General features: G+C 38.7%; 1 protein-coding gene across 9 annotated transcripts in view; it reads left to right on the forward strand.

Annotated features, from left to right (window-relative positions):
- Positions 1 to 24452, forward strand: part of Nrx-1 (neurexin 1) — a 661903-nt gene that overhangs the window by 442933 nt on the left and 194518 nt on the right. For 6 of the 9 annotated variants that reach the window (XM_072020892.1, XM_072020888.1, XM_072020894.1 and 3 more), the window contains one exon: positions 3768 to 3842. The exons of 2 other annotated variants lie outside the window; for them this stretch is intronic. In XM_072020892.1, the coding sequence (XP_071876993.1) occupies positions 3768 to 3842 (75 nt within the window). The remainder of the gene's footprint in view (positions 1 to 3767; positions 3843 to 24452) is intronic. One more of the 9 variants, XM_072020889.1, reaches the window with a different exon arrangement.

Genomic DNA, 24452 nt, shown 5'->3' on the forward strand with positions numbered 1-24452 from the left:
CCGGGGTATTTACGTGGATGCACTTCGATCGAGGTTTTTCCGAATTGAAGCTGCGTAAAGGGCTATGACTTTTTACGTTGTGATGATAAAAAATTACATAATTGTTTAATTAATTAATCGTATAATTTAATCAATGTCATCGGTAAAAAGTTATCAGTAATTTTTCGTAAACGCATGAACGTCCATAGTCTGGTTACGAGTATCGACAAAATTATAACTTCGTGAATGATAATAATGATTAATAAATATAGTGACAATTGTAACGAGACACTGTCACTAGCATGGAAATTCAATAAAAATGCTTAAAACCTGGCGAAATAAATAAAATGTAATTACGATACGTATAACGATTTTAGTCGGCTTAAATTATCATCTGAATTCCCAAATCGAATTCCACGATTACATTTTATTTCCACGGCGCATTGATTTTTAATATTCAATTACGCGTGCATCGTGATTATCCTTTATTATTTGTTACGTTCGTTTATCCGTGATAATTCTTTATTCATCGCACTATAATAGCAATTCACGATCTTCTCGTTGCTCTTTGATTCTCGTATTATCGTGAATTCATAACGGGTGTACATATATTGAACGAACGTTTTCCAGGCCGAAGATTTTGCTAATTGTTAAAGTAATCGCGAGTTCGTTACGATATGGAACAGCGATACGGAACAATAAGAATTAAAATCGGCGGCATTGCATTTACGCAATAATATTAAAACGCTGAGCCAAAGTGCGGGGTAATCGTTGTATAATTTCCTTTTAATTAACGTGTAAATTTTCGAAACTCACTGAAATACAAAACCGTCCTCCGATTTACGAAATATTACTCCGCTGACATACTTTAGTCCCTAAGTATTACTGTCTTTTAGGAAGATTCACGGCGGGTCATAATTTACCCTCGTCGATTTCATCGCAATATTTTGTTCTCTATGGAAGAAAGTGTTTGATATATCGTCCTCAGTAATTTTCTTGTAACTTGCTTCAGCAAATATATCTTCCGATTTTTATCGACGTATCACTAACTTAAATTATCGATACCTTCGAATATTCTTGAAAAGTCCTTTATGGAAATTCCTTGATATACGCAAAAGCGAATATTTGTGGCTTCTCATTGCCAGTCTGTGAACGTTTATGTAAATTTATATCGCTTAAGAATATGTACATTTTTTATTATTACGTGCATACTTTGGTGCATTGAAATTTGCCATAAATTCATAAACATCCTAGCATTTGATCATCACTAATGATCTTCACTTATAAAACTATTCTCTTTGCTATTAATTACTTTCATTATTAAAATCATTTCTATCGTCTTGTACACGTAAAGCGAATATTTGAGACTTCTCATTGCCAGTCTGCGAACGTTTATGTAAATTTATATCGCTTAACTTTCTCGAATTTTCTTTCAGTCTTCTGAATATCATAATCGTATATTTTCTCCGCAATGCGTACATTTTTTATTATTACGTGCATACTTTGGTGCATTAAAATTTGTCATAAATTCATAAACATCCTAGTAATCATTACTAATGTTCTTCACTTATAAAACTATTCTCTTTGCTATTAATTACTTTTATTATTGAAATCATTTCTATCGTCTTGTATACGTAACAGCGAATATTTGTGACTTCTCATTGCCAGTCTGCGAATGTTTATGTAAATTTATATCGTTTAACATTCCCGAAGAAACGAAATTTAAGTAGAATTTTCTTTCATCTTCTGAATATCATAGTCATCTATTTTCTCCGCAATCTGTACATTTTTTAGTATTACGCGCATACTTTAGTTCCCTTCGTTATTAATTGCTATCATTATTAAAATCATTTCTATCGTCTTGTACTTTAACAAAAACCCGCATCATATTCATAGCATTCGATACTCCGATGCAACTAATGTATTACAAAGTAGTTGCGACAGTAAAACGGAATTACACTGTCCGCCGCACTTACAGCGGAGAATAAAATTAACCAACTGTTGGTTATCGCGCACGATACACATAAATTGATAGATTTTTGCGTTAAACGCAGATCATGTAATCGATCGCAATAATCGTCTCGCGATGGCAACCGCGCTCTTGCTGCGAAAAACATAGAATTTTAAACGAAAGCGTACAACTGCAACGATAAATTAGCATAATGGCGATGTGGAAATTGAAAGGCATCGTTAATTAAGAATTAACGCGCGCGCGAAATTCAATGAGCGGAATTGCAGGATGCGATTCGTTTTAAGGCCATAAAGTCACGATAATTTATTCGCCGTTCGACGTACATACGTCAGACATTGTAAGCCGCGTGAAACGATGCGAATGTCGGCCGATAATCAAACGCGCGTTGGCATCTGGAAATAATCGGCCCAATAAATCCGCGATACCGTGAAATTCCCGCTATATTCCACTTCTCTTTTCGAATTCGTTGTCGGTTACAGCGACGCGGATAACGAGCTGGTCCGCGGCGATTCGAAGTTAGTCGGTCGTGCGGCGGTAATTGTTGTTTCGCGAGTCTCAGCCGGAAAGCATCGAACAACGTGTGTCGATACAGAGGATAAATGAAGTTTGGCCGAAAGCAACTCTCGCTTCTGTTGCGTGGAAAAGTCGGGAAATCTGGAAAGAAAGAAGAACCAGGGAAATCGTGGAATTAGCAAATCCGTCCAATTGGCAATATATTTCACGTTTGAAATTGCTAAAAACATGGAAACATTATTATATTACGTGGCTACTGATTTATTTTCTTTATAAAAGTTTCATTGTTTATACTTATGTTACATACAGACGTTATTTATTATACCAGGTGTTTATTTATTTGCATTACAGAAGCTTGATTTTTCATGTGTTTGAACATATTTAGGTGCGAATTACAACTTGAGATTTTTGATAATAACTGAGAGCGGTGTAGCATCTCGGGAAATGCGAAAGATCTTGGGAAATGTTTCAGGAAAACGTTTTGGGATAGTTTCAACGGATTTTAATTTCCAGTTCGATACACCGCGGCCGTTTTCATTCGAGAACAGATAAATTCGTCAAATTGCAAGGTTTTTAATATTTTGTTCCCCAAACTTAGCGTTTCCTTTCAAAAATTGCTATTAACTTTTACCCAGAGAGAAATATTATCGTACAGAGCGAACTCGATCATGCAATTCTCGGGCAAATTTATATAAAATCGCTGTTAATAGAATAATTCCCTGCGACTTTTAAGCCAATAATTAATTAATTAACTAAGGCTACTATTTAAGTCGATTAGATAAGCCTAATTCTAACGCAATTTTATCAGGAAGCATCGGAAGGACGAAGCAAACCATCAGCAGACTCAACGATCACTAATCGATCTTCTTTTCCAGGACAGCGTTTTTTTTTTTTTTTTAGGTATTTCGAGAATAATCGAAATAACGCGACCCTTTTCGTCAACGTTTCGCATTCCCACGATTATTATCCTCCTTAACAACCTATGAGCGTCGCGACGCGTTAATTATTCGCGACTTTCTTTCGATCCGTGTGCCTGTCTGTCGTCCGAACGAATATAATTTGTCCCCCGTAGCCAGATAAATCGTATGGACCAAGGTAACGAGCGTATAGAGAATAAAGTAGAAAAAAAAAAAAAAAGAGAGAACCAAAGAGTCGAGGAGAATCCGAAATTCGACTAGCCGTCCAGAAACAGACGAAATTTCTAAAATCGATTCTCAATGTTGTTGCCTCTTGCGCGCCTTCGTGGTCGTGGTCGAAAATCGGGCCGAACTCACGCAATTGGATCTACACAACGGGTGTTAAGAAGGCTGCGGCGACAATAAGTGCAAGGCGACTTCACGGCGCCGTGGTTACCTTCACCAGCCCAGAGTCCCACCTGGTAAGCCTCAGTATCCAAAGCTTTCAAAAAAAAAAAAAAAAAAAAAAAAAAAATGAAATGAACGATTGAGAAAAAAGCAAGTAAAGAAAAAAAAAATGAATCTAATAACGAAAAAAAGCAAGAAAGATTGAATGAAGCACAACAGAGAGCTCGCAGCCGTAAAGCGCGCTCTCTTTGAAGCTGATTCGCCCGGCCACTTGATACGCACCTGTATAATTATTCTATATATATATATACGTATATAATTGGCTAAATCTCACGCGAAACTTAGCTTTTTAGCGAGGAGCGATCACCAGAGCACCAACTTTTCTTCACCAACCACTCACGTACCCTGCTCCACTCTCTCTCTCTCTCTCTCTCTCTTTCTATATATATATATATATATATTTCTCTTTCTTTCCATCTTCTGTTTAGTTTCTTTTCTTTATCTTTTTTGTCGAGAGAGACTCGCGACGCGGTGGAAACGAGAGGAAATCGGCACGACGATGAAAAGTTTCCAGTTTCTCTTCCTCAACTGCCATCCAGTTTCTCGATTATGGCCTGCAATCCTGAACCCGCCCCCTAGCCCAGTCTGCTTCTCGACGACTTGAATGATCAAGCAGCAGCAACTGGGTTAGCTTCGGTACCGAGAGCACACTCGAGCAGATGGAATTTTTCCTACAGACCGACCTTTTCCATCGAATTTTTTCGAACGGTCTACGATAAAACCAGCCGAATCGTGTTTTACTATAACAGCGTTTTAAAGCTGATGTTTTCGCTAGCGAAGAATTACTCGAGTTAACAAAATTATTAACCTGGAACATGTGAAAAGAGTCGATGGAATATTCCATCGCGAGTTGGATCGCGTCGTTAAATTCGGATGCTTTCGCCACGTCGTCGTGCCGATTTTTCCTCGCTTCCCCGCAAGCTTTCTTGTGGAATGGTTAGGAAGTCTGTCACGATTTGTATTATATATAGTTCACGCGTGGGGATCTTGCTCACGATCTTAAAGCCTAGCCTTCATAGGTATACACCACTGGTCACTGCACATGCACGCAATAATCTTCGCTCCTCTCGTTATTGTCATCACTCTCACTCATCTCGTCACGATCGCCGACCTCATCTACGTCATCGCCGCGATCCTCGCGCTCGCGTTTCCTTCAAATGCAATTTCTAATTAATCCCGCGCAAAAGCAAGAAAGAAGTTGAATCCGACACGCGTCTACTCGCGTCAATTATCATCAACATGCTACCGTCGTACAATACGAAATCGATCGTTATCAATGTATCTGGCACGAAACTGTCGTAACGGGAAGAAAAATCGTAGAGTCGCGTAGAGTTTGCGAGAACGTTGGCCGAGTTTTCCATCCGGTGATTAATTGCTCGCGAAACGAATCGCTCGATGTTTAATTAACCGTGACGCGACGTGAATCTTGGACCCGGCTACAGATATACTCATTTCATCGAACTCATCCTCTGTGCCTGGTGGAATGAGCGACTAATAAGCGTCTGACAATTGCCTTTAGCTCGATGCACTTGAAAGAATGCATGAGAAAAGAGGAACGGAACGAAACGCACCGCCTGCATGTTGACGCAACAAAATCTACGTCTAATTGTTCTTTCAGGACGAAAACGGACCGCGTTCCATGTGTGAACGCGACACGGACCATGTTTGTCCTTCGATCATCGGCTGGCCATCGTCATCGACGACGATTCGCACATTTATTTCGATAGACTTTGCTGCAACGCAGACGTTCGCGGTACATGGGAAATTGGGAAAAATGGAAGACAGCGGTTTCACGTCGATAGGTTTCGTCGCCAGTTCTCGCTGAAAACTAGCCACGATACTCGCACAAATTATTGTCGGCGTTACGTTTAGTCCTCTGGTGACGACTCTCTTATTTGGTACACGCGTCTTTCTCGTTGCGTCGCTTCCGAGGCGAGGAAATTTTCTTACCTGCGATTTCTGTTTTTTAATTGTACCGGTTCTCTACAGAGGAGAGGAAACTTTGTTACTTGCAACGCGCAATAGTTCGTAGTACGATCAGAGCGCGGAATCGAATTGAAATCGAAAGTCCAAAGTCGCTGGTTAATTCTCGTTTTGTTTCTCGATATGCAACAGCAAGACATAATTCGGAAATAATGTTGGTGACCATTTTTTTCCCGCAAAAGTAGGTCAAAAGTATGGAACAAAGTATCGAAGGTTCTTCATTGGAAATTTAGATTTCGAGAAAATCAATTTCGAACGTAATCTGTAACGTTCAGCCGCGTAGCTAAAGTATCTTCTATCAGAACTCTGTCAAACTGTTTAAAATTACAAATATTTTTTCACGATTTTCTGGAATTAACGTAGACTTTTACCCGCGCAGAAGGATGATCGTTTGGTTCGATTACGCTTGATCACATCGCTTTAATTAAAATTCTCTGTGCGTGGTTTATTTACGTTACAGGTAATTGCGTCGGTGAAATTTGAAAAAGTTGATGAAAAGTCTCTGTTTTCTCGAGTTTCTATTTATTTGTATGGGAAGAATGATCTTTTGACCGCGTGTGACAGTAATTTTAGCCGCATCTTGAGTCTCTTTCTCGATTTCACGTTTAAACAATTGAACCGATTGGAATAGAAAATTCGACTGTTTAAAATTCGACTTCGGCGGAATTTTAAAACGCAGATTTTCGTTTCGCAGTTAACTGAGCCGTGGGAAATACACTGGAAAAACACGCGAACTAAGATAAGCCCGACTTTGAAACGACAGAGAAAAAGAATTAATTGGTTGAAGTAGAATCGAAGCTCTGGACTATTTGGTCGTTAATTAAAGTATTTAGCCGTCAATTAAGACATTTAGCTTTAGCTTATATTAACGACGTACAAGATAATACGATACACGTACTTTAGATAATCTCCGTTTAACACTGCAACAGTCGTCCATAATACTTGAATCAGTTATCAAAGTTACGAGAACAAAATTTCAGATTCACCGAACGACTGGCCTAATTAGCTAATAACTATCCACATTATCAAACCGCTATATTTATTACAGTATCTTCGATAGCTTGTATAATTTACGTATTTTAATTTGTTACGAGAATAGAATATCGCGTTCGCCGATGATGGATCGACCTAATTAGCTATTAATTATCGAAATTATCGGAACATCGTTCGTACCAGTTATCTGCAATCGTACGTTCTATGCATTTTATTTCTACGCTTGAAATCGTCCAACACTTCATTTTCTCAAGTTAATGTTCACGTTTGTAACGTGGACGAACGCGAGTGATTTTCCAAGATAGGCGCAACGTCACCAGCGGATCAAACGTAACGCGGTGCTGTTTCAGCTACTTCCAACTCGCCGATAATTAAAAATTCGATCAGTCGTAAGGGAGGACATTTTGCTGAAAAGAAACGGGGAAGGAGGGCAGAACGAGATTGCGGAAATTCTGACGCAAATGACAAAACGAACGAACATTCGGAGGAGCCAGAATCTTCGTTCGACGCCGCGCGAACACTGTGCATACGGAATAACGTGACTCGTAGGAATTTAGCGTCGTTTCCATCGCAACGAGCGACCGTTGAAAGTGGCTAACCTAGTTGTTAAGCGGAATAACAGGCCACGAAACGTCGCTGGGTCATCATCGTTTTTTCAGCTATGGGAGGAGTGCATAAGGTTATCCGTGCATCGGCGACCAGTGCGAGAACATCAAAAGAAAATTTGGACATGCAACCTCGACGTTCCACTAACGGCCATCAGTTCAGCTTGTCTCACGATCGTTTCACCTGTACCTACACGTACATTGCGTACACGTACCCTCACACATTCCTACCATACATCTATATATATACACATAAACATACATATACAATGTGTTACATGGAAAGACGTACACTGTCCCCTTTTTGGTTCTCTCACCTCGCGAGTAAGCTCTGTCTGTCTCTCTCTCTCTTTCTCTCTCTTTTACTCTACCTCTACCCTTCTTTCTCTCTCTGTCTTTCTCTCTAAATTCTCGTCTACGAAGCTCGGGGTGTAGCAATGGGTCGCGAAACCACGACACCAATATCGTAACTCTTGCACAGCTGCAGCACGGTGGGGCTCTGGGTAAGAAAACACGAAATAACTTTGAATATACATATATTTCTCGATTACTCGGCTACCAGCGTGCCAAGTTTCCGGCCCAACCAACTCCACAACTCCTTCCAGTCAGCTGTTAACCGCCATGGAAAAACACGGCGCGACCGTTTCATTGCAAATCCAACGACCACCGAGTCCACATCCTTCCGCGTTTCGTACAACGTAAACGTTCCGCAGTGGCATCGTTCTCGAAGAATTCGAGTGGTATAGTGCGCTCAGTACAGCGATCATCGGATCGAAGATGATGATGTTCCATTGGCTAGCGATTTCTACCATGTCGCTATGTTTTATTACGCTTAGACCAGTTCTCCTATCGTGTAAATTGAACAGATTCAAAGGCAGCAAACATCGTTGGGAAATTTTGTGTTGATACAGTTCCCTTGCCTTTTTCATCGAGGAAATTCGATTAGTTTCTTGCTGCCAAGAGTCAATGGATCGATTTATGGGCTGATGTTTGGAAATTAATAAATCTACGCGTATATACAGGTGGTAATATAAGAGAGGAAAATTGAGAATGTTGCAGAGTTATCTAAATAAAGCTTGGAGCTTTCTAATTATATCGTAATTAAAGGAATTCTACTTGGCACGAAATTACACTCGAAAACTGTAATTCAAAGCATTTCTAGCAGCAGGTGCAATTATTACCAGTGTTTCTATTGTATAAAGTTCTACATTTGCGCGTGTAACTCGAGTGAGCTCTATACATTATATAATCGAGCGTACAGTAACCGAAGAAATTCTACTCATCTAACTCTGACATTTCGATCATCCTAGAAATCAGATTAATAGAAAAATCCAATGTCTGTTCCCTCGCGAACAGTTACGAGTCGAGAATATCCACTTTCTAAATTTCCTTAGCGATTTTACCACGTCACGTGGCTCGTACCATCGGCTGTTACATATTTTTCTAATTTCACATTTCCCACTCTCTAACAATCTCAAAAAAAAGTCCAATTCTCTGCCCGCGTGCGTCGAATTTTGGAAATCTGGTTTCTCAGAATCATCCAGACACATTTTCTCTGATCCAGAAATACCTGTCGATCTTGGGCCCAAGTTCAATTTCGCAGTTCTCTTTTGTAAGTTGCTTTCTCTTCTCGCAAACTGTAGCTTCCTTCTTCTTTTTTTCTGTCACGTCGCGGAAAAATGTCGAAGATAGATTCGATTTTCTTGTGTGGCAGAACCGGGGTAGAACGCCCGAATCCATGAGGACGCCGAAGATATAAATTTCGAGCGCCACGGTCAAAGTACTTTTAACAAAAGGCAACGTTATAGGCCATGGCATAGTTCCTTGCGGTTATGCATCCACCTATAACGTTGCGCATCTAGCTGGAAACTTGCAGCTTACACGAAGCAACTTGCGGTTGCCGCAACTCGCCAGGAACTTTACTTCGACAGCTCCAGGCAAATGCAGGCACAGGCAAGTACATGGAAAGCCGCATCGAGGGTGCATCGTGACACTGTTAAGGCGAACGCCGTATGCTCCCCTTTTGCACTTTAGCCAGGCGAAAGGTCGTTTGTAATACTTAAAACGAGAAAGCTTCGAACTCTCTGAATTCTTTGTCTTCGCTACATAAATCACTCGCCGTATGGTTCCTCTTGTTGATGCTGAGAATTATTCTACGGACGTGACCCACTTCTCTGAATGTGTCTCACTTTCATTCCGCCAATATGGATATATATTTCATGTCGGAAAATTCCTACAGAGGAGTTTCCCGCAAACAGAAAAATATACATCAGGAAAGGTAACAAGTTCGAAGGGAATATTGTTGATGGTCCAGTCGTCGGTGATTTAGCGTCGCTTGCAACTGCCGGAGGAAAGTGGCTTCTTACGAATCGTCGTTTCGATGATTTTCGTCCTTGCAACAATCAGCGATTCGATTGTAACTATCGTTCGAGTTCCGCAACTCTTGGAAAGGTGGTTCGTTTGAGAGAAATTTTAACAGTCGCAAGTGCTCGTGTTCTGTCTCATAGAGAAGAGGCTGAAGTTAAAGTGCATAAAATAAAATCAAGTTACACGTAGAATAACAATGTAATAAATATTCCAAGGTTCCATTCGACGTCTTTAAACGTAATTCTAATTCAGTAGTTTCATAAGCAGCGGTTCTACTCTCATGAATATTTATTGCCAACACTTGGCTTTTATACGTTCAAATTTGGAAGATATGTAGCCGTCGTAAATGTAAATCCTAAAAATGTACCTATACATCCATTTCGTCGTGAAGTACCACGTTACTTTATTTTCCTACCATCTATACAGGGTATTGAGGGATAAAATTCCAAGACTTTAATGGCTCACTGTAACTGCTACGGTCAATGTAGGATATTTCATCGACACAGAATGTAAAGGATATAGTAATTACAGAAACGGGAGAAAATATCGTAACATGGTGAAAAAAAAATAGGCTTGTTAATGTAAAAATTATTATCGCGGAACAGAGAGTAATTCGACGTGATTTGCTGCAATTTCGATACAGCAATGGCTTGGTGCAAGAAGTGGGCAGTGTCATATTTTTGCAAAAAGCGAGTTAAACATGGAGATTGGTATTGAGTTTCGAAACGAACGATACAATCGTGTATATTCTGTATAAAAAAAAACTACAGTTTCAGGTTCTATGAACATCTATGCAGGCAACGTAAACAGAAAATAAATAATTTTTTCAGAAAATAAATTGTCTGCGAAAAATGTGAAACGTAAAAGACACGAATGTCTTTGATTCTCTCTTCTCGTATTAAAAAAGAAATTTGAAAGAGCGGATAAGTATCGGCATTGATACTTTTCGCATCAAGCCACAGTAAAATATACTGATTAAACGTATACTTGCAAACATTCTGCTTGTTTCGTTTATTTCGTTATTTATACAATAATATTTTTTCTCTATAAACGAACGAATGAAACTTTCGAAAAATTCTTTATCAGAAGATAGATTAAACTGACCGATAATTGATTTTCTCAGTCCTCTCGGCGATAGCTGCTGGCTTTTCAGCTTCGCACTTTGTCTTTTAATACCCTGTGTACGATATATTATACGAACGCAATTAACGAGACTTGGATGGAATCCGTTTCCAGCAATCAGTTTCGATTGAAGTTATCGCATACCTTCGTTGCTAATTTCTATCGACATATTTCGAGCCACTAATCAATCCACGAGTCCTATCCTATCCTATCAACCTTAATCTGGCGGTTCCTCCAAGAAGTAGACGTTCCACTATGACAGCTGACAGCTCTTGATATTAACGACACCCAGATACATCTCTATTCAGCAGAAATTCACATAGATCGAATAACGTAATAAGCTTGCTGGCAGATACTCCCTCGTGATCATGATGTATATGCCAGCACATAAAACAGGATACTTATTTAGCTGGTTTTTCTCAAGAATATCGTGTCTGTTCATCCGTTCTTGTTTCATGGTTATCTCGAAACCGTAAAAGATATATTATACTAAAGATATATTATACTTGGAGAAGCATATGGAATATAAATGCAACTCCTTTGGTTTCTCAGTGTCATGCCTTCACTTTTAATGTAGTAGCTTGAATATATTCGTAGCATCTATTTATAGAAAAATTGATACACACGTGGCTAGTGAGATTCGTGTTATTATTATTATTGGGTTGGCAACTGCGAATAATTCAGAATCGCTTTTAATAATTTAACTTTATAATCCTCGTGTAATCCTGATGTTTCGCTGATGTAGTCTGTCGGTTATTAAGTCACAAAAATAGTATAGTAAATTATTCTTCGAACCTAATATCCAATTTGATATTTATAATACGAATTTTCCACTTTGAACGCGACAGTCGTCCGTGTAATTTAATTCCGTCGTGCTCCATTTCTATTTTAATTCGTCCACGTACTTTCGTTCGTCTATTGGCTTGGCAACTAAGTGATTGCGGGTTTGTCAATACCAGCCAATGACAAAATCCGCAACCACTTAATTGCCAATCCAATACAACTGCGAATAATTCAGGATCGCTTTTAATAATTTTCTAACTTTATAATCCTCGTGTAATCCTGATGTTACGCTGATGTAGTCTACCGATTATTAGGTCACAAAAATAGTATAGTAATTATTACGGTAATTATTCTTCGAACCTAATGTCCAATTTGATATTTATAATACGAATTTTCCATTTCTATTTTAATTCGTCCACGTACTTTCGTTCGTCTGTTGGCTTGGCAACTAAGTGATTGCGGGTTTGTCAATACCAGCCAATGACAAAATCCGCAACCACTTAGTTTCCAATCCAATACAACTGCGAATAATTCAAGATCGCTTTTAATAATTTTCTAACTTTATAATCCTCGTGTAATCCTGATGTTACGCTGATGTAGTCTACCGATTATTAGGTCACAAAAATAGTATAGTAATTATTACAGTAATTATTCTTCGAACCTAATGTCCAATTTGATATTTATAATACGAATTTTCCATTTCTATTTTAATTCGTCCACGTACTTTCGTTCGTCTGTTGGCTTGGCAACTAAGTGATTGCGGGTTTGTCAGTACCAGCCAATGACAAAATCCGCAACCACTTAATTGCCAATCCAATACAACTGCGAATAATTCAGGATCGCTTTTAATAATTTTCTAACTTTATAATCCTCGTGTAATCCTGACGTTTCGCTGATGTAGTCTACCGATTATTAAGTCACAAAAATAGTATAGTAATTATTACAGTAATTATTCGTTGAACCTAATGTCCAATTTGATATTTATAATACGAATTTTCCATTTCTATTTTAATTCGTTCACGTACTTTCGTTCGTCTGTTGGCTTGGCAACTAAGTGATTGCGGGTTTTGTCATTAATTGGTAGTGACAAAATCCGCAGTCACTTAGTTGCCAACCCAATATTATTTCTTAGCTCTGTTGCATAGTTTTCGTCACTTTGAACGCGATAGCGTGGATTTCCTATCGAATCAAAGGACTTGCCGAATTTGAAAAACACGCGGGGCAAATTCCGGGTCGACGTTGTATGATTTCTTGCCTGAATATCGTGTGCAAGTTGCAAACAGAAAATATCGAGAGCTTGGCTGTTTGTTGAAACGAGAGTTGCATTGGAGTATACAAATTTGAGAAACAACAGGATTAAAATAAAAGCTTCGAAAATACGAAGAGAAAGGTAATCTTGCTTGGAATATTTTTGCCTGTTTTACCTGTCGTGAACGTTGTTTTCGAGAGAGATAGCGTCAGTCAAATGTTAGCGATATAGTAGCCCCTGATGAAACGATTTCGTTGCATCCTGATTTTATTTCGGCAGCGGAAACAAACGGAAAATTGGAAATCATTAACACAGTAAATCGTGGATTGTCGTTTTTGCACCGCAGCAACAAATATATTTCACTATAAACGTATAAACGTAGTAGGAAATAAATTATCTTCTAACTGGAATATCCCAGAAAATATGCATTCTATCGGGAACGTTGTCCCTCCAATTTCTATTTCTCAATCGTTATAATGAAATTGAAATTTTCCAAATGGAGAAATAATGCGTATCGTTGAATTCTTTTTACTAATTCAATTTATCGCCATATTTTCCACGCTTTGCTTTATTTTAAATTATCATCGAAACACAGATCGATAAGTTTATTTATAAGAATATCCTAATCTTGTTCTTTGTAAACTATGTCGTAATTCTTGTGAATTTGCAAATTTCTTATTGCAGCGTATATTTGTAAAAATATCTAAAACATTCCACCTTTCTATAATATATTCATAAAAGTTATCTACATCGTAAAAGGTTGTCCAAAAGATTCTTTCGTTTTATAAAGAAATAATAGATGCACAACGTCTTTTCATCGAATTATGTATGATCCATTTTGTTCTATCGAAACAACATGCATATTGGAGTACTATCTACATAAATAAAAGTTGCTTTCGTTTCATAAGAAAATAATAAATGCGCAACGTCTTTTGTTTCATATTATTTTATAATATTTTACAATCAATCAATAATATAATGAATCAAGTATGATCCATTTTCTTCTATTGAAACAATATGCAAATTGGAATAATTTAAAACAAGAAATGTTGCGCGTCTATTATTTCCTCATAAAACAAAAGAAACGTTTGGGCAACTTAATATCAGTTGAATACCTGTACATAAAAATTCATCAATTTTTTCGATTAAAAGAATCTCTGACAATTCTAATTAATATAAATAAATGTAAAGCAAATCTATTTACAATTCTACGCTTAAAGTAGTTCAACAAGTAAACGTCACATCGCCAGACCAGACCATTAATAACAATTACCATTACCAACAATTAATATATAACAATACCAACATTATAAAAAAAAATAAACGTCGTTGTAGCCTTTTTAATCTTCCAACGAGATCTAATTTCTTCCGATATGAATGAAGCATTTGGCCGAATAATATCGCCTTGGACCTCGGTGACCGATTCGTCTAGGGATCGCGAGGAATGCGGTTTCAGGATGAATCCTCGACCGGTGCAACCCTCGGTGGAACAGGTCGTCCAACCTAACCTTGGCTTCCGACACGTACCATCCCTTGCATTTCCCTTCGCTAACAACGTAACTAACTTGTGGCCCTGGCTAGTATCCCTCGAATCTGCCACGAGCTGTGCAACTACCTCGTCCCACCGCGTCGTCTCCAGTGAAATTGATCTGAAACCGGGGATCTAGCGCCTCGTATCGTGGCCCAGAGGTTACGTTGCGGCCCGATCAATATTCCAAAGTTGGACAAACTGACCGGCTTCTTCGACAGATTTGGCAAACATTTCGGTGCGAATTTGTTTTTATTTTTGGAAAATAGCACGGGATTATTCAAGACTGAGGCGGCTAAATTTATCGAAACGATGGGTTTCCTTCATTTTGCCAATTATTCAACATGTGACGATAGGTGATGATGATAGGCTGTTGGTAAAATTAACGTTTTAACAAAGATGAATTCATGGATTTAGACTGAATCACAGAGTATGAAATGAAATTAAGCGAGTGTCCTGAATAGGATGTTCCAAAACAGCATCTTTTTGTGATTTTTTTTAGAAGGGAAAGAAAGAAACAAAGCTATTGAATTTTGAGGTATGGCTTTATGTATATTTAACAATACGAAAATATTTTTTTCGAAGTAAAAAAAGAGAAAATTATAACAGATTTCTAAGCCTATTTCATGGACTGCAGTTTGTAATTCTTGACTGAAACAAAAAGCAAGAAAGGATTAAATTATTATATATTTTTCTTCTGGCTGAACTAAAACAGTTTATTTAAATAATTGTTATAGCACCTTAAAGTTTATTACTTTTTCAAACTCGCCAAAATTTTTAATTTCACATTTCTTTCTGCCGTTGTTTATAGAATATTATAAGCAAGTAACGTAAGAAAAATGTTTGCTCCGACAAGATATATTTGACACTGAATTTTGTATTGATTGAGCTTAAGCAGCTGCTTAAAAAATAATATTCTAACTCTGATTTGAAACGTTTTGATTCCGCGTAAAGCCGATCTTGTTGCGCGATATAGGAACATACAGTTCGTACCGTTTTTGTTTGGCTTTCGTTGCTTAAGCTGTGCAAACATCTACTTTCATTTTCTGACGACAAATTGAAACCTAAGGGCGCATGAAGCTCGTGTGATGTGACGGAAGTTGCTTAAGTCGGTAGCTTTTCCCAAGGCGCGATGCGCTTTACTTATTATGCGCCAAAAGCTGCACGAAGATTTTTATTCGACGGTTAAATCTCCTGTGACTGATCGTACAATCGTTGACATCGGATATTAAGAATAAAAAATGCACGCGATAGACAAAAATCAATGAAATATTTCGAATATAACATCCACGTACTTATTACGATAATCATAACAGTATACGAGTTAAATTTTGGTTCTACAAAAGAGAGTTTTAAAATAATAAAGCGATTTTATTTGCTCGTTTGAAATAAAACATTCTCAAAATAACAGAGAAATGTTCTATTTGATTTTTGCATTAAATACGCGTTCGCTTCTATATAAATGTTGCTTTCAAATATTTCAGGAACCCATATTATAAATATTTTTGTTGTTCTCTACAAAATTTCACGAATCTATCTAGCTCGAATTTTTATATTTTATTACTGTTTTTACGTACAGGAATCATTAACATGAAAAAATCCAGAAAAATGAATCTGTCGCGTTTATTTCCTGCGATGTTGGTTCAACGATTGGAACAAATATCGGCGATTAAATTTCTCTAGTCGTATCAATAAAAATGGAAATCTGCATAAACGTGCGCAATTAAGGCTACTTTTTATCATTTATAACGGATATTGTAAAACGATAATTTAATTCTTGTTAGTTTCAGAATTGAAAATGCAGGATTTAATCATCCTTTATTGTTTCCGAGAATGAAACGATATTTCGCCGGTTATATCCAGTCGGAGAAATTATTTTCTAGCCGGTAAAAGGAATTTTTTATCGCGCGCTACGTTTATCAGATTCTCTTGGCCGCGCCAAATAACTCGACGTGTTTAAATACGCGGCAGTAAATCTATCATTTCTAACTGATACGCTGGCCCTTTATTTTTTATTGCAAACGGTCAAACGGTATTTCATCGCAAACAACTAGTTGCAGCAATTATTTTCCCTATAGCAGAAAGAAATCTTTATCTGCCGGTGAATTTATCAGGCTTTTTTCGCTCCGATTAATTCGATAAAATTGTTTCACGGTTAAAAAGGAAATACATTGCCTACCATTGGGAAAATTGTTTCTCACGATAACGACCATCGTATTAAATAGTATCTTCTTTAGTATTTATAGTACATCGGTGCCATTCTCATAGAAGAGAAATAATTCTAAAAAAATTGCATCATTTCCTACAGATAAATTCTCTGCGTTAATATCACTTACATAATACGATTTATAATTAAACGGTAAAATCGAACAGATACTGCGACAAGTGTAACCAACTACATGTAACCTACACAGACTCGTAAAGGTACTCGAACACTTTACACTCTCCTTAATCCCTTGGCCTACACGCTATCTGCCGATCGCGCGAGCCATAGTAAGCAAGAAGATCGGTCACGCGCCGTGCCATTCATCTGTTAAGCCGTGTGCCCGAACTGGCGCAAAATGTATACTTCTTATGACATGTACATGTCGGAGATGAAAGGACACCGGGCCTTCCCTTTGGAACTCTTAGGAAAATCCGCAACAATTTAATCTTATAAGCAACCCGACTACGTTTGTCCGAGATCCGCGATAATGAGCTTGGGCTCGAGGCGACAACTAGTCGCCGAACGTAACCACGGTCACGGGATGAAGGTTTTACCTAACAGAGGTATAGAATAATTGTATAGCTCTCCTTAAAAAGAATAGTTGTAGCAGCACTCGACATTAAACATTCCAATGGTCTCTGTCCCGTGGTTCGCCACACACAGACCCTATTCTTCGGGCAAGATGATTGCCAGCTGTCGATGCATCTCCACAGTACGTGTTCAGCTAGTCTGAGGACCCGCTACAAATCTTAGGATTTAGTTAACCAAGGTCCTTCAAACGGACCGACAGTCTTTATCCTAACAGTCTCTAAATCTATCACCTACTGCGGGAAGATACGGGAAATCTGCTTTTCTCACGACGACGCTTCCCGCTAGCAACTTTCTCTCAAGGGCGGCTAGTATCTTTCTCCAACCACCGACATAGAAATTAACCAATTAACAGCAACGTCCATTTCCCTCGCTTTCCGAACGAGAGTTGTCCTCGACGAATCCGACGATCTCGTGCCCTGAGACACACCCCATCATAGTTTTCCTCTGCAGCATCACCGTGACGGAGAGGCACATTCTCGTGCGATCTCGTCAGCGGATATTTCACGTTTTTAACCACGAGTCCGACTTAGACCTTGGAAGAAAGTATGTTTGTCATCCCGTTGACCGCGGATTCGTTATCCAACCTAGGACCATTGTCATTAGCGTCTAATCACCGCGGTTACTTGTCGATTCTGTGATACTCACACTCGTGCTAATCAACGTTGCCTCGATTGTATAACAACGATGGCCAATTCCAGTGAAGATTCATTACACGCTCCTACCCTTGATCACAACGTTAACCCGACATATATTTAGAGGCTACAAAAGGAATTGTGAAATAACAAACAACGTTTGAGGACAAATAGTGTTTCGAAAATGTCTAAGGCGTAATCGTGATCGAGTGATCAGTTAACAAAAACAATTTATTATTTCAAAGTGGGTAATGAATCACTAGCAATTTGTAAATTACCACGAGTCAGACTCGTGGGTTCCGTTTATGGCACAGATCCCTTACCATGAGTCTCGCTCTTATAGGCCAAGGGGTTAAGAACATATTGTGTTCCTTCATTGTATGTGTACGTTCCATGAAACATTTTGCAATTTCGTTGGTTATTTAATATCTACAACATCAGATGGATAGTCGTCTTAAACTTTTGCTCGTTACTCTATGTATCTCACAGAGATCAGAAAATCTGATTGCTTAATAGTTGATTGATAATTAATAATAATATTCGGTACAAACATGCTGAAGATGGCTTTCACACGGTACAGGAGTTTCTTACGGAAAACACGTTTGCCATAGATAATTTCTCTATAGATTTTCAGATGGTTTGGAAACTGTACCGATGTATAATGGTAACAGTAGTATGTCTCGTTGCATACGATTGAAATGTCGGGACGTTTTATACAACGTATACAATGGGCGCGTAAAAATTGTTTATAGCAAGCGGAGCCTACAGTGTCACGCGGTATATAGCGTGGAATTCAGCCTGGCAGTGAATTTCCCTCGGAGACGAGGCGTCTTACGGCAAAGATGACGCCATTTCGTTCACGCAATAATGTCATGCTTTCTATAATCCCTGTGCACGGTACACGCGAGCCGATACAGCCAAGGGACACGAGGCATGTTTTCGCTGTGATGTCGTGCGGATATTCCTCTATAGATCGCTCGATGGATATTCACCGGAAACGTTACATGAATATTTAACGAGCGACTGGTAACAAGGCGACTGATATAATATGCCGGCGAATCTGCAGCGAAATTTCCCAGCAACGCGGATAAATAGCAACCAGGACAATGGTGCGCGATGTCTTTGTTCGGTCTCGATTTTCTTTTTGTTTTTTTTAGAAATGGTCCTCTGGGATAGACAGTTTAGAGGGTTTAAAAGGCTGATTGAAAAGTAACACTGTTCCAAAGCAATTTATATTAATTTAGATTTATAGATATTATAATTTAGATTTTGTTTATCTTAAATTAAATTCTGACTTGTTACGTATATGTATATCATCGATTATATCAAAGAAGCTTTTGGAGAATCGAGTATTAGGAAGATTTGTAATCAGAATATCGGTGTGGATCTTCCACGTGAATTTAAATTTGGAACAAGCGATTCGAAAATTGCTGTTCTTCTGTAAGATAATCATCCGCAGTTTTTTAAATATTTCACTCACGTATCTAAAGAAACACGATGTTGTATTGAAAAAGTGAGACCATTTGAACCCTTCGCTTATTTTTCCATTTAAAGCTATTCATCTCTTTGATTTCGAATCTTGTACAATTTTAAAACAGTTTTCCTGTCGTTTATATTCCATTCTCTGTGACGTACGATTTAATCATCGCGATGTGTGAAGGAAATATCTCGTTCTAAATACAAGTACACACGAATTTCTTCAATATTCTACTTAAATAACTAGTTATTGTCCGTTTTGCTGAATTACAGTCAATTTTCCATCGCTTTCGAAAGGGAAATTTCCAGAAGAAAACGTTCGATAGATTCCTGAGCGTTCGCAGTTTCTACGCGACGATCGTTACACGAACGTTGAATTCAGATTTTGCATGGATCCGCGTTCGAAGTCTGAAGCCGGCTATGATCTCTGCTTTCTTCACCGAAGGGTGTAATATGATTTGAAGAGAATGGCATCTATGGCTTTATCCAAATCGTAGCCACGAGATCTCCTCTCACCAGCTACTTCAGAATTTTTACGACCCATAAAGCGATACATCGTCCCATAAGGCTAACGTACACGCCTCGCTGTTCTTTCGTAAATCTTTACAAAACTCGAAACGCTGGATAATCAAATGTTTACGACTGTATCGACGCTGCGAACGATCCTTAGATCAATGCGAATGCCCTGTGAAAATCATGCAAACGTAAGGTGAAATGTTTACCGTAGATCGATTGGCGAAGGAGGATTACCTTTTTAATGGTCGAAGTACGAGCAGGCTAAACCGCAAGGATTGCAAAAGATATCGCGATGACTCGACGCGGGACAAATTACTCGCAGAGTGTATGCCAGATTACGTGAAAAAACAATCTACTGCAGTTACTAAATTGCAATTTAATCCACGTGCATCATGGCCCTTTAAGGGGCCATTTAAAGACATCAGCGATGTTCAACTGACGACTCGTCCCCATCATCGCGCGGTCGGTCGTAGGTGCAGTAAATGGCATCCGAATTCTTCATGGAGTTTATCGAAAATTTACTGTTCAAAACACTTCGCAAACATCGCATCTTACATTCTTTATAACAGAGGAAAGAAGTAAAAATTATTTATTTTGAAAAAGAAATTGTTTAGATTAAAATGGAAATGAGGCAGATCGTGTGATAGAAGACAGTTGCAGATCGCGTAACAATTAAATAGCAAATTGTAACTACTGTTTACAATTAAAAGCATGACGAGTGTACTCGTCGTAACGCAAAATATCGCCATTTCTTCGCGACGAGTATACTCGTGGAAAACAGCTAACTGTTGAAAACGAACAAACAGACGGTTCACGCTGAATAGCAGGAGCAATGGAAAGGATTAGAAGAAAGTGACTGGCGACTGATAGTTTCGTACTGTCGCTGTTCCCTAAACCACCTCTGAAGACCAGTGTGTTTACAACCGCTTCAAAGTAGCGCTTTATTCGGTGCTCTGGTGGAAACTCCTTCTTTGAATTATCCGTCTCCTGTCATCCTTTTCACGGATTAAGCGTATCCCACGGGATAAAGGTCCTTGCGGTTCGCCACGGATCCCGTGCCACTACCACCACCAAGCAAGAAGAATTTCTCTACCCCCATAAGCAAACCCAGATCGGGTCTCTTTCGTGCAAACTCCACATCAAACACGAACATCGGCTACCTGTTCCACTGGCAACTCGGTAATTGAGAGAGAGGTATTTGGTTTTCTGCTCTAATTAGGGCACTTGGGTTCCAGGAAGTTGACGAACATCGACACTTGCATTCCGTTTTTGTTCGTCGCTCCTGGTCGCTCGATTCTCCAGGTTTCGCTAATTACGTTGAAAAATTTGATCCGCGTAGCCGTTGACTCGCCGCCAATTTTCCCCGTTAATTAGATCGCCTGCATTTCCACGCGTTTACGAGAAAGATATAGAAGTACGCGCACACATGGATAATACATATATTTTTTTTTTATTTAGTAGATTATTCACAATCAATTCTCATACAGAATTTTAAGTAAATTTATTTGGCGTGGTACTGTAACTTGGATTATAAAAGTTTATAGTATGTTTGATTCTAGTTGAATCTAATGCTTCGATCTAAGGGGTACTGCCTTTTTAGTCTGCGGATCTGATCCGTCGTGTCAATTAATTGGGTAACTAACGGGTTTTGGTGGTTGTTGACTCTTATATTATATCTGTTTCTGAACTTGGATATTTCTTCTTTGACTGTGGGTATCTTGAGGTCGCGATGTATCGTTTCCTTGGTAACGTACCAAGGTGCGTCTATCAAGGATCTTAGAGTCTTTGATTGGAATCGTTGGAGAATTTCTACGTTGGAGTTGCTCGCTGTTCCCCATAGTTGGATCCCATAGGTCCAAACAGGTTTTAATACGGCTTTGCATAGCATTATTTTACTCTGCGTGTTTAAGTCGCAGCGTCCGCCAGTGAGCCAGTAGAATTTGTTTAGTTTTGTTTTCAGTTCTTTGGATTTCTCTACGATGTGCCGTTTCCATGTCATTCTTCCGTCTAGAATCATGCCCAGATATCTGACTGAATCTTCGTTTGGTATTGGAATATTATTTATGGTCACCTGTGGGCAGGATAATACATATGACGTGGAAAATCGAAGAACGCTTGTAGAAAATATTGAACAAATTTTCTGTTGCAAAATCTTCTGCGTATCAATGAAAAAAACACTGTGGCGTGGAACTCGAGTGGAATTTCCCTTTCTAAATAGTCGTGCGATGGTGTGACAAGATCATCTCTATGAAACGTCAGTTTCTACATGCAAATTTCTTCCTTCACGTAGTGTGCACTACGTTTTGCACAAGTTTTCTTTTCCTCCTGAAGTTTCCTTTTCCTTCCCACTGCTTTCCACCAACGGTCATCGATACAAGACGTACAGAATTATAATTTTAAGAATATTTAGTAAGCGAAACAATTATTTTTTAAATTGTATTTGTAAAATACGAATTTCCTATCACCTTTAAAGTGAACTCTCTTGGCATCTGTACGAAAATCCTCGCAATGAGAGCTGCAGCATCCACGGCAGATGTCCACCTCTAATTCTCCTATTTCCAGCAAACTCGCGAGTCGCTGATTTTTACCACGATTATGGTATTCTCTTCCAGTTGAGAGCAGACCGATGATGCGACGATAAGAAACACGATATTCTGCTGGGAACGCTCGGACCACCGCGTAATTTGAATATCTCGCGATAGTGGAGATCTTAACGCGCGTCTTAATGTAAATATCGCGGGAATTGTCTGCAACAGACACGGACTCGCGTTGATAAGCCTCTCGAACAAACAGTAATTAGCAGTAGCTCGTGGAAATGTTCGAACCAGCTATTTGTAGAAATCTTTTATTAATACACTATTGACCACGTGTTATTTACATCGTAATGAGGCTTCATTATCATAGTCGTATGGGTAAATTTTTAAACATATTCAGGGACCTACGTAAAGGCTGCTAGATATTTAACGAAAGTACAGCTTTGGCGAGAAGCAGCAACATTGTTGCGCAATTTATTTGCACAATTTGAACAGGTGAGCCTGGATATTTAGCGAAACGATTTACGTTTACCAGACTTTTTACCGATTATGATTTTTATTAAGTATATATTTGTAGTAAATAACAACTTCGTAAATTTGTTACTTTCGTCGAGCTTGGTTAAATTTGTAGCAACTTGCGAGTATATTTTATATTTAAAAATTGTGCAAACTGATCTCTTCCAATTTTGTTACTAAATTTACAGTTAGGAATTATTCAATTTTTCCGACGCGACCATGTCAATGTCTCGTTACAACGTTGCAGCGACACAATGTGTTATATAAGACACGCGTTTCCAGAAAATGGAAAAGTGCAGAATCGCACTGAACGCGCGTAGCATAAGAAAATATAGAAAATATGCAAAGTATAATTCCATAGTATCCGATAGGTGAAACAGTTTTCTGCCTTTTTGCTCACATTTTTAAAAATAAAATTTGCGTAGAAGTTTATTCTACGGAAAACACGTATGAAAGCTTCCTATGGGTAAACGTAGAAATACTTTCGCGAGCCATGGTTGGTACTTGCTCAGCTCGATAGCGAATTTCTGATCGGCTAATTTTTTTATTCACGTCGATGTTTCGAGCTAAGCAACGCAATTAAAATTTTCATCGAACGTTTCGTTCTTTTCGTTGCGCGTGAAATTCGTGTTGGCGGAAGACTTGGAAATTTGCATTGGAGAACTCGGGGCAGCGAATTTTCATGGAATTTTCAGACGAAAATTTCCCATCGGCGCTCTCGCGCGACATCCCACAATTGGGAAGATTTTAATTTCAACCTACAAATTCCTGAAATACCTGGAACGAAGGCACACAGCGATAATTCACGCCGCGTCTCGCGCTTTTGCCACTTTAATTAAACAAAGTCCTCGCTGGCAACCGCAACTATCCAAATATCTTGTTCACCGCGCAAGGATCGAGAACGAATTCCTGGCTGCTAAACAAGTCTTTATCAATTTGATCGTCCACCGTTGCTTTGTTCGATTTCCACTGCGGCCGGACACTCGTGGAAATTTCGAACTGAATTCCATGAAAATTTCTCGCGGTGTTGGAAATTTTTTCCAGTTTGAAATTTCAACAATTTTTCTGAATTTCTGGCTGAATTTTTCGGATAAATTTCTCGCTGCTTTATCGATCTCAAGCTCGTTTCGGTCGATTTTTAATTCTACAAGTTGTAGCTGCGAGCTTCCAAAACTTGCATAATCAAATATTTCCAACGTTGATTTTAATACAGGAAACTTTTCTATCTGTCACTTTGCAAGCATCCGTCGATTCGCTGCCTTCATTTGTTGCATTTTCCTAGAAATTCCTTCGCCGATATTATCGAACTTAGCATTTCCAAAATTTACAGCCGTTCTATCTGCAAGTTTCTAATTTACGAAACCCATTAGCCAAGTACAGACGCGAAGTTTCGCTAATTTCGACTGTCTTCTCGGCAGAATATCTTTGTTCTTGCAATCCTCGAAGCCCTCGTCGTTAAAATCTATTCGACATCTTAAATTCCGACGTACTTAATCGCATAAACTAACTGATAATCTGTTACT

Source organism: Bombus fervidus, chromosome 18, assembly GCF_041682495.2.
Source record: "Bombus fervidus isolate BK054 chromosome 18, iyBomFerv1, whole genome shotgun sequence".
In the NCBI taxonomy this organism is placed as follows: domain Eukaryota; kingdom Metazoa; phylum Arthropoda; class Insecta; order Hymenoptera; family Apidae; genus Bombus; species Bombus fervidus.